Source organism: Hibiscus syriacus, unplaced genomic scaffold (assembly GCF_006381635.1).
Source record: "Hibiscus syriacus cultivar Baekdansim isolate YM2019G1 unplaced genomic scaffold, ASM638163v2 tig00000132_pilon, whole genome shotgun sequence".
Lineage (NCBI taxonomy): Eukaryota > Viridiplantae > Streptophyta > Magnoliopsida > Malvales > Malvaceae > Hibiscus > Hibiscus syriacus.
In genome coordinates this window covers 367109-378473 of record NW_024061764.1, presented here as the reverse complement: position 1 = coordinate 378473, position 11365 = coordinate 367109, and the positions used below count along the sequence as shown (strand labels likewise).

General features: G+C 36.9%; 1 protein-coding gene and 2 pseudogenes across 2 annotated transcripts; 2 read left to right on the top strand and 1 right to left on the bottom strand.

The window, feature by feature from the left end:
• Window positions 1-1521: 1521 nt before the first annotated feature.
• Window positions 1522-3981, top strand: LOC120126728 (ribonuclease P protein subunit p25-like protein). Of its 2 annotated transcripts, none has more exons than XM_039144860.1 (9): window positions 1522-1623; window positions 1736-1858; window positions 2029-2109; window positions 2206-2294; window positions 2401-2475; window positions 2779-2840; window positions 2920-2979; window positions 3061-3243; window positions 3584-3981. In XM_039144860.1, exons 2-9 carry the CDS (start codon window positions 1736-1738, stop codon window positions 3658-3660), a joined length of 750 nt encoding a protein of 249 aa, XP_039000791.1. In that variant the 5' UTR covers window positions 1522-1623; the 3' UTR covers window positions 3661-3981. The 2 variants fall into 2 exon arrangements, with proteins under 2 accessions (XP_039000791.1, XP_039000833.1); XM_039144902.1 differs by having other exon boundaries at window positions 1552-1623; window positions 1716-1858.
• A 1535-nt stretch (window positions 3982-5516) lies between these two features.
• Window positions 5517-6647, top strand: LOC120121868 (annotated as a pseudogene).
• Window positions 6557-10025, bottom strand: LOC120121779 (annotated as a pseudogene).
• Window positions 10026-11365: the final 1340 nt, after the last annotated feature.

Sequence of the window (11365 nt, the reverse complement as noted above, 5' to 3'; positions counted from 1 at the left end):
ATGGCGTGAACCCTGCCCCGCGCTATATATAAATCAGAATTAAAGGTAAGGTGCGGCCCCTGCCCCGCGCTATACCCCTACGTGGCGTAAGGCGCGCCCCAGGGGCCACGCTTTACACACGTGTATCCATGTCAACATAAGTCGCACTTCAGGGGGGGCGCCTTACCCCACGTGGAGCCAAATCAGCATATAGTGCGGTGCAGGGGCGCGCTTTACTGCTAAGGGTGTTAGATCGAGAAATATAGTCTGACCGGTGTTAGATCGGTAAATATACCGATCACCAGTGATTTTTCGGGAAAAACGCCTTTATTAGCATTCTAGTATAATTAATATATAATGTTTGTGTATTAGTTGTGTTTTTATATGTTGAATGTTATTATTGTTATATTTTAACCCTTTTATTAAGCATGAATAGTTTTTATTTCAACTCATAATATTTGTAGATAGGTATTTTTAGTTTGAATTTATACCTCAATTTATTATCAATGTTCAATAAACGTATCATATTTTAACTTGATATTTGATTCAGGATTTTCACCATGACGACAACGTGTAAGCGACACAGTACCACTTTTGGGAGCTGTGGGGGTACTAATCATAAATCACGCGTAATCGACTCCCGAACTCATTTTAATTGAATCATTGGTAAATACATACCAACTTTTGTCTTAAAAAATGATTTTTTTCTTAAAATTGTTTTTAAAAGACATTTTTAGGTATTCAGCCTACCTAACCCAAAGGTCGATGGCGACTCTATCCAAATTAATTCCAAATCATTATAAAATTAAAGTCATAATTGTTTTTTAAACAATAAATAATTGTTTCACCCGAAAAATGGTTATGATAGTTTGATACTCGAACGTTTCAACACCCACATATTGAGATTAAGTTGTTGTTGCATGGTGATGCTTATGGTCATGGTATGCAGGTCGACGACCTTTAAATATTTCTTTGTGTTCTTTGTTTAAAAAACATCTAAAACACTATTAAGGATTGGTTTAAGTGGTAAGTAATTTAAGATCGCATAAGGACCATTTAAGAAAATATTAAAAACCTAATTAAAAATAAACAAAAACAACAATCAAACAACGAAAACATGTCAAAAGACAAAAAAAATATGTCATAAAGATAGAATTATTGAAAACTGAAGAAAAAAAGAGAAAAAAGAATAAAAGATATAATATAAGAAAATAAAGAGAAGACATGAAATATCAACGCCGTCAACTAACATCAAGACTAGTGTCACCGTTTATCAATTAAAAATGAAGAGAGGAACCAACGATGTGTAAGGCAAAATAGAGAAAACCTGGGATAAAAGGTTACAATGTTGACTATTTCTTTATATTCTTTTAATTGTTAGTGACTAAAATGAAAACGTTTATAATGGAGTGACTAAATGTGTAATTTACCAAACAAATTTAAGGAAATAGAGCCGGGCTGAACCGGTGAACGCAGTCGGTTGGGGTAGTTGTAGGAGCGCGCAGTGCAGAGAATATAAATAAGCATGAGACAGCTAAAGATAGCGGCTTTAGGGCGTAAAAGAAAGAAAAATAAGCCGTAGAAGAGGGCTCTCTCTTGGTGGACCAATTTATCATTTACGACTCCATTATCAAACCAATTAAGGTATTTTTAAGATCTAACCCCACTTTTTTCCCCCTGTTTTGTATTTTGTATTTTTAATTTAATTTTGTCTGCATGGAACTTTCCGAATATTGATTTCTTGGCGGAGAAAAAGATGGATCGTTACCAGAGAGTGGAGAAGCCGAAAGCAGAGACACCTATTGATGAGAACGAGATTCGCATTACCAGTCAAGGCAGGATGCGCAATTATATCACTTATGCCATGACTTTGCTTCAGGTTTTTTCCTTCATTTTGTTTAATTTATTCGCATTTAGATCTGTTATATGAGTTGGGTGTTCGCATAATTTGAGAAATATGCACAAGAACTCTTATTTGTTAACTGTTCGTAGTTTTCTTCTTTAATCCAATGTTTGCTTCTCGTTTTTAATGATTTTAATGTCTGGTAGGATAAGGGCTCGAATCAAATAGTCTTTAAGGCAATGGGGAGAGCCATTAACAAGAGTGTAACAATTGTGGAGTTAATTAAGGTAATGTTTTATATGTAAACTTGCCTAGGTGTGTGTGAATTTTATTCTCTGATTATTGTTTTAGCTGATAATGTGCTCCATGTACCTGCTATGCAGAGAAGAATTGTTGGTCTTCATCAGATTACATCAATTGGATCCACCGATATAACAGATATGTGGGAGCCTCTTGAAGAAGGACTTCTTCCGTAAGAGCTTTTATTCAACCTTTGTCGTGATAAATAGCTGTTATTTTCTCTGTCCCTTAATATGTTTATTTGGAGAACTCTAGTAAACATTGTTTGATTATCACAGATTGGAGACCACTAGGCATGTGTCCATGATCACTATAACCCTTTCAAAGAAAGAATTGAATACATCATCTGTTGGGTAAGTTCCCACACTTGTTTCCCTTTACTGCATTATTCTTAACTTTGCTTGGTGTGCCTTCAGTTTTAGTGAATTTTAAAATATTAAGGGTCAATCAGGTTCCTTTTTTAGGTAATATTAAACTAGCTGGTTATAGCTTCATTACATCTAATGTCGTTTAATGTCACTTTTACGTATCTTGGGGACTAGCAAGTTTTAGCTTATGGAAGGATTTTTGGTGTAGGTTCTAATGATGATGGTGTCTTGTTAGTTTACATGAATTATCAAAGATGTCTGGGACTTATGAACTGCTTCCTTATCCAGGTATCAGCCTCCATTACCAGCTGACCAGGTGAAGGCATCCGTAAAAATTGATCCTGAAGGAGGTAGGGACATGATTCGTTACCTGTGCTGTTTGTTTGTGACGCCTGTATTTCTTTTATAGATTTCTTTTTTGTTTGTCAGAGGGCTCATCTAATGGTCGAGGTAGGGGCCATGGTGGTAGAGGCAGGCCAAGGAGTACGGGTATGCCAATCTTGATTAGAGATTCCACACGTTCGATGTTTTTGTTGTGTTCTTGCATGATTTAGTTGCATGCTTCTTCAGGGAATGCTTTTGTCTCTGCTGAGTACGAGGATGGAGGCTGGGATCGTAATCGTGGCTATGCTAGGGGAAGAGGTCGAGGACGTGGACGTGGTTCCCGAGGCCGTGGAGGATATAATGGACCTCAGGTTGATAGGCTGGAAGATGGAGGCTACAATTATGAAGCCCCTCCCCAAGGTGGCCGTGGTGAGTTTTCTCCCTTTGTTTTGTTTATTTATTGGAGTTTTAGCATGTTCAATTTTTTTCCCGCAAAAAATATGGTTACTTATTTTCCCATGATCACCTTTAGTATTGGCCCTTTGTGTTTCCAACATATCGTGCAGTTTAAAGAGGAAAATTCAATAAAAAAAAAACTGGGTGATGGCATGATGGATAACTTGCTAGGGAGGATATTCTTCATTTTCTGTCAGTCAGAATTGTGCCAATAGGTTTCATAAGAAAGGCAAGAGGGTTTCATTTTGTTGCTGTACGGATGAATAACTACGAATGTTGCTTCTAATGGTCCCGTCGATTTGTTTTTTTGAAGGTCGTGGCCGTGGCAGGGGATATCGTGGAAGGGGCCGTGGGTTTAGGTCTAATGGGCCAATGCAGGCAGCGGCATGAGGTGGTGGTGGCAGTCCTTGAACGTAATCAGAATGGTGGATGCATGCCCAGTTCAATGTTTTATGATTTTTTTTAATCTCGTCTTTCATTTGTTTAGCTTTAGGTCTGTTCATTTTTTTTTTCATTGTTCGTTACTAGCAGTTTTTAGGATGTGTTGATGGGTAGAGACTAGCATAGTTGCATTCAGGTATTTCTAGAGCGGTGCTGCGTCACGGTACAAGAGGCAGACACTTGTTTTTTTGTTTGTTTATTCTTGTAGCCAAGGCTGATGATATGTTTGAACAAGTATAAGCTTTTATCTGACAGAAAACTTCCCCTTTATTGCTTGTGTCCAGAGCTTGGTAGTTGCCATCTTTAAATGTTGAAAACGTTCAATTATGATTTTTCAAATAAGAGCTTATATGTTTCATATTTTTTAAAAAAGAGCTCACATCTTCATAATTTTTTTATATGAAGACCTATCTGATTCGTAATTTAAATTTAAAACTTAATTTTTAGATAAATTTAGGACTTATTTTGTAAACAAATATATATACAAAATTGAATAACCAATTTAATTGGTCAAATCTATTGATGTTAAATTGGTTTGACGAGGTTTAATCCATCTATATTAGTGGATTAATCCAGAGACTAATACATTAAATAGATAATTCGATTTTTTAATTGAAACGAGCGAAGAATAGATTATGCTCCACTAATTATATAGGCTTGCCAATTGAGTTCGCTTCCAATTAGTTTTGGATAATTATCAAGTCCCATTTCAATCTGCCCCTCTAGCCTCTTGCTTGACGGTGCTATCATCGCCACATGGCAAGTTCTATCAATGCTAAAGAATTGGATAAACTAATTATTAAACTATATTAATAGAAAACTTTATAAAAATTATTTAATACAAGTGCATAATAAAAATAAAAATAATATACTGATTGCGGAAAATAGAGAAATTGTTTAAGAATTCAGACTTTAAAATTTTGATATTATATTCGGTTGATCAATTTTCCAAAATCTTGAAGTTAATAAAAAAAATTATAATTATTATATTTAAATTTTAGTACAGCCCGTTTAGATAATATAATTTACGTGCAAATTGAATAAATGATTATGTAAATTATATATATATATATATATATATATATTATTCAAGTTTGATAAAAAAGTATCATGTGAAAAAATATTTTAAAAAAATATCAGGATTGGGATTCAAAACCTGTAATACTATAGTAAGTTGGATGATAAATTATTTCAAAATTTTAAGACGAGGAAAGAAACTATACATACGCCGAGTCAGCTTCCTGTTCGTTGTTAAACTGCTTGGACTCGCTATTTAAATCTTTTGGCTTGGGCTAGTTGTTGCTTCGTTTTAACATCTGAAACTCCACTTGATATGAGGAGAGACGAGAACACTTGGATTAAAAACTCACCTCGCCTACGCCTTCTGCATGTGCAATAACTAGTTTCATATGGGTCAAACAAATAGCCATGTGAACTTGTGTACAAGCTTTGATCTGATTCAAGTATTCTATTGCAAAAGAGAACCAAGTAGAGCTGTCGTTTTATCTTCAATTGGGGCATATGGTTTTCGATCCATTCACGGCTCTTCTGTTGGGAGGGACATCTGGCAACGAAAGAACGCGGGACTCAGAAATGTAGAGTCTTTGAAGGGATAATTCAATTTTAAATTGCTTAAAACTTGAAATGAATCGGTCGTTCATTTTGCAGGGATCACATGTGACTGTCTTGTCTTGTATAGCAGAGAGTTTGGTTCCTTGTTTAAACACCGAATGCTTCTTCTTGCAAATGCCAATAAATGTAAATACATTCATTCCCAGCAGTCCTATCAATCTTAGCAATAAAAAAAGGAAAAAGTCATTTGTGCATTAGCAATCTTAATTGGATTCTGCTGTACAGCAAGCACCGTGAACGCCTTCGTGGTTTCTGGCTGGACTAAAGCTCATGCCACATTATACGGCGGCAGCGATGCCTCTGGAACTATGGGTACTCCCTTTTTCCTTTCTTTTGCATGCATTATCTTTTTCAGTTTTCACTACGGTTTAATAATTGAATGGTTTTATTGACAATAGGCGGAGCTTGTGGGTACGGTAACTTGTATTCAACTGGCTATGGAACGAGGGCTGCTGCTTTAAGTACAGCCTTGTTCAACAATGGAGCTTCATGTGGACAATGCTATAAGATCATGTGCGATTATCAGACCAACCCCAGATGGTGCATAAAAGGAACATCCTTGACCATCACGGCAACAAACTTTTGCCCTCCTAACTTTGCTCTTCTGATCAATGTCGGAGGCTGGTGCAACCCTCCGCTCCAGCACTTCGATATGGCTCAGCCTGCCTGGGAGAAGATCGGTATCTACAGAGGTGGTATCGTGCCCGTTTTGTTCCGAAGGTAGCATCTCCACGACATCTTCCCCCCCCCCCCCAATTCTTGTTAAAATCTTATCTCTCAAAGTTTTGGCGTTCTTGTAATACAGGGTTCCAAGAAGCATGGTGGTGTAAGGTTCAGTATCAACGGGAGAGACTACTTTGAGCTTGTTTTGATTAGCAATGTTGGTGGGGCAGGATCCGTCCAATCTGTGTCCATCAAGGGCTCTAAAACTGGGTGGACGGCAAATTCTAGGAACCGGGGAGCTAACTGGCAATCCAATGCCTATCTCAATGGCCAATCACTGTCGTTCAAGGTCACCACTACAGATGGAGTGACTCGAATATTTAACAACATCGTGCCTGCAAATTGGGGATTTGGCCAAACTTTTTCTAGCAAACAACAATTCTGAGTTTTCTCAAGGGGCTTAAGAGTTGCCGGCAGAGGCGTGCTTATTATTTTACGAAATGCTGCCCGCCTCAGATGAAGTGAATCCTCAAACTCAAGGCTGCCAAGTTTACTTTTTTATGTTTGAAATTATTTCACCATCATAGTTATACTGTCAATAAGAAGCGCAAGAATACATTGCAGCTCCAGCAGTTGGAATGTAAGAAATCAACCAACAAAATTTTGATATTTTACTCACCGCCTTTGGCAGGTTTTGCTTAAGGGAAAAGCCTTTAACAGAGCAGACAGAGACAGCTTCTGGCAGTATGTTAAACTGCCACCAATTTCACAAATAAATTATTTCATGCACCGAATCTCTTTTTCCAAGTTGTTCAAGAGTTTCAGATGATAATTCATCAATCCTAAATACAAAAGAACAAAAGGCTACCCTTGCGTCGCGCCAATGCAATGCTCGCGCATCGACTATTTCTTGTATCATGAGCTTTCTCGATCTGTTAATCGTGTGAAAACATAATTTAGTATGTTCCTCTAGCTCTTTCATCTGCTCCATGAAAATGAAATCGTGCGAACCCAATTCTCTCACCACCTCCTTCATTACCTCAACTTTCCCATTTCTAATGCAATTAATCGCTATAGCTTTACGATGCTCTATCTCATCACACCAGTCTACTTATGGTATCGAAATCATTGATCAAAATATAAATCCCTTTCGCCGAGATATCAAGCAAGCTTGTCTTAAACCCCTACTGATTATTGCACCATGACCGGCATTTTTTCATCTTCATTGTGCCAAAGAAGCATGCTGCAAGCCCCAGTGCTGCTACCATTCGAATCACGCTGTGGAATGCAAGCACCAGCAAAGAAATTATAAAAGTGGTGTAAGAAATTACTAGACAAAGACTCCCGATTTTCTTGGAGATTCTTCTGAATTCCGCTTTCCGTTTTAGCTTTTCCCGTGTCGATGTTAGTTTATGGAACAAATCCTGGTTAGCTTCATGAATCTTTCGGAATCGCACTGGACTAATGGTCTCAAATGGACTTTTAAGCAATGCAAATCCAGCCAGCTCCTTGTGTATAACGATGCATTGCTCATCTTTAATCTCTTGAATCCTCTTGCTTATCGTGATCACCCTTGTAATTTTCTGATAATAAACTCGGGTCTGATGGATGCTTCGTAGGAGTGATTCACATAAATTATTTCTTTGTAAGATTTTGTTCTGAAAGCTTCCTTGTACTCTTCAATGGCATTTGCCTTGTCCATCAAGTAACTTCCACCGCCACGCTCCCCTGATCTGCCTGAGATAACAAACAAAATCCAGAAAATCCAATCATGTTTGTCAGTTGTCACCTCCATGAAATCAAAGTCTCCGTATTTTAATCAATAGAATGGCAAAATATTCACAACCCTTTGTCAGTGCTTGTTTTGAAGATTATTTTTCTCAAACTCCATTCATGTTATCCATATCATCAGAAACACATGTATATATCATTATCAACTGTTTTCCATTGATTTTCGAACTGAATTCAAGACTGACCTGATTCTAGCCTTGACCGGATCATATTTTTCCATCCAGACACGTACTTGAACATCGAGTTGCTTCCTAAATATAACTTTCTCACCAGAACAACGCTTTCGATGCATATGATTGATGATGTTTGATAGTGTCATAACCATTTTTTTGTAAAATAATTAAATATTATTTTTAAAACGATTATGACTTTTATTTTGAAAAATTGAGTATTTTGGATTAATTTGGATTAAATTGAATAGAGTCGCCATAGACCTTTGGGTTAGGTAGGTCGAATACCTAAAAACGTCTTTTTAAAAGAAATTTAAGAAAAATCATTTTTTAAGACAAAAATGGTCTACATTTACCAGAAATCAAATTTAACGGGTTCGGGAGTCGGTTACGTGTGGGGAAGGGTAAGCACCCCCACAGCGCCCAAAAATGGTACTGTGTCGCGTACACATTGTCGTAAATGATGGAAATGATAAATCGAATATAAAATTAACCTATGATCCATTTTTTGAGATTTATTTAATTTGCCTCGAATTATTTAAAGAAAATCCTTTAACTCAATCAGAAATCTTGAAATTTGCAATCCTCTGTCGGGAAAGCTATTTCAACCATTTCTCATTCGTAAAAGAATATTCTACCATTGATTATGTTAAAAATACAAATCGAATATAACTAAAAACAATGTTTACATACGAATAAATTGATTAACTGAAAACGTGAATTGAATACAAAATAAAAAATTTTGAAATTTACATTCACATAAAATAAAGTAAATTGTCATTTAAAATAACACACATTGCATCGTTTGGATAAATTAATTAGTAAAATATACTCGACTTGTTGCAAGTTCCTATGTCGTTAAAATGCCGTATCGGATCGTACCACTTCGACCAAGTGGTACTTTCTACGCCCATTCTACGCATACGTGTTCTTGAAAATATAATCGAATATTTCTTACATAGATAAAGATATAATGAAAATAAATGTAATTGGAAATACAAAATAAAATATTTACATTAAATGAAATTGAAAACATTATTTACATAATCCAAATAATTAAGTAATGAGTAAAATACACATCCATACATAGATGTCTAAAAATAAATTAGTAAATATTACAAACCAAAATAAATATAAAACATTTAAGAGGCTAAAATAATATAAACAGAAACTTAGGAGGCTAAACAGCAAAAAACAGAAAGTTAATGGACCAAAAATAGCACTAACCGAAATTTAAAGGACTAAATATAAAAATAAAAATAATTTAGAGCCCATATCACAAACATTAAACAGTCAAATACTAGAAGTGAAAATAACCCAAAAGTAAAGCTTATGACTAAATTGAAATTTCACAGAATCATGGAGGATCAAAAAGTAATTAAATAAAATGTCAGACAGTGACCAAAATAGAACATTTGCAAGTATGATGGCTGAATTCAAACATCCACAAAATATCACAACACAAGAACTTAGGACTAGAATGAAACAATTACAAACATAATGTCTAAAAGTCAAATATTCACAAAAATGACATAACATACATTAATAGGACTAAAATAAAATATTTAAAAATGGGATGGCCAGATTCGAATATCAAAGAAACATACATGAAATATTAAATCAGTGGCTAAGATGTAACATTTATAAATATTGAACCCAGAACCAAATATACACAAAAATGATATAACCTAGGATAGTGACTAAAATATGAAAATGAAAAGATAAAGGCTCAAATTGAAATAATGTAAACTTCATTCCATGGCTAAATAACACGGTTACAAAGCATCAGGGACCAAAAGAGTAGTTATCCCGTAACTCAAAAAATCAGATGATATTGGGGGCAAAACGACTGCGTTTCAGATGGGGAATTAAAAGCCCCATACACGGGCTAAACCTCTCATCTCCCTCATTTTCCTCTTTCAGAAACAAAAAAAGAAGAGATATAGTTGAGAAATCTCTCAACTTCTCTCGCCGGAGACGAGGGCTCTGGCCGCCACCGACGGAGTCCACGGCGGAACTCACGGCGGCCGGAGAGAGAGAAGCCTCCAAAAGACTCATCTCTTAGCTCTCAACCCAAATCTAAAGTCCCCTACCCCAAAATCCAAACAGAAAACCCTAGATTTAGGATCTACCTCACGGAAAACCGAGACTCCAACGACCCCTTTGGACTTCCGATGGTTCCTCCGATCAAGGTATGGGTTCCCCTCTCTCTGTTTTTTCGTGTTTTTGTTTGAATGGGATGGATGATTTTTCTCTTGGTTTCTTTCTTTTCTTTCCTCTGTTTTTTTTTCCTTTTACCGAATGCCTCCTCTTTTTTTTTGTTATCACCCTTGAATCCCCCTCTTGTCTGGTTGCATGCTTGATTTATTAGGGGTTTTGAATGAAATCATGAAGCCTACGGGGTATGGGGATTGTTTCTCTGATTTGGTACGATTGAATCCCGAAAAAATCGGGATTTAGAATGATATTTTAATGGGTTTTAGATTTGATATATTTTTTGACTGATTTGGGCACTGGGGATGACGTTCAGTTACTGTTTGGAAGCTGGATGACAACGGCGGTGGCTTGGGATCGTCGGCGGCACTCACTCGGCTGAGAGGCTGGAACGTCAAGCGGCGGCTGGAGCTGGAAGGCCAAACGGCTGAGCTGAATATTTTAGGGTTTCAAACCCTAAGCTCTGCGTGATCTGGACCGTTGGATGAGTCCAGATCCAACGGCCAGAAACGAGGCGGCTGGAACATTTAGGGTTTGAAACCCTAATCTGTTTTAGGGTTTGAAACCCTAATCTGATTTAGGGTTTGAAACCCTAATATGATGGGTTGATTGTTGGGCTCCGGGATTGGGCCTTTGTAATCTGAATTGGGCTTCTAAGCCTGCAAAAGTGTAATATTTGATATTAATAATATAATAATAATAATAAATAATAATAATAATAATAAAATAACGATAAAAAAACCCGGACAAAAACGGGTGTCTACAGCTGCCCCTCTTTGCACATTCTTGTGTTAACAAGAATAGGGCAAAGATAATAAGACAACACGTTTTTGTCTGGTTCTCTTCCATTTATACATAGAAATTGGATAATATTGGTTGTTGGGGACGACACTGCTCATACGTGATGAAGAGTTTGGGTCGTCTAAAGGTGACACGGCTCCTACGTGATGAAGAGTTCTTCGCCATCTAAAGGTGATAACACGGTTCCTACGTGACGAGGACGGCTGTTTATCTATGGTTGACACGGCTCCTACGTGATGAGGAGATCTGGTCTGGGGATGACACGGCTCATACGTGATGAAGAGTTCTGGCCATCTAAAGGTGATAACATGGTTCCTACGTGATGAGGACGGCTGGTTATCTATGGTTGACACGGCTCCTACGTGATGAAGAGATCTGGTCTG

Excerpts from the sequence above, each read along its gene's own strand:
- LOC120126728 (XM_039144860.1), top strand. The coding sequence starts at position 1,736 with ATGGATCGTTACCAGAGAGTGGAGAAGCCGAAAGCAGAGACACCTATT. Across the intron at positions 1,859-2,028 it reads ATGCCATGACTTTGCTTCAG|GATAAGGGCTCGAATCAAAT; the intron begins GTTTTTTCCTTC and ends AATGTCTGGTAG. Across the intron at positions 2,110-2,205 it reads CAATTGTGGAGTTAATTAAG|AGAAGAATTGTTGGTCTTCA; the intron begins GTAATGTTTTAT and ends CCTGCTATGCAG.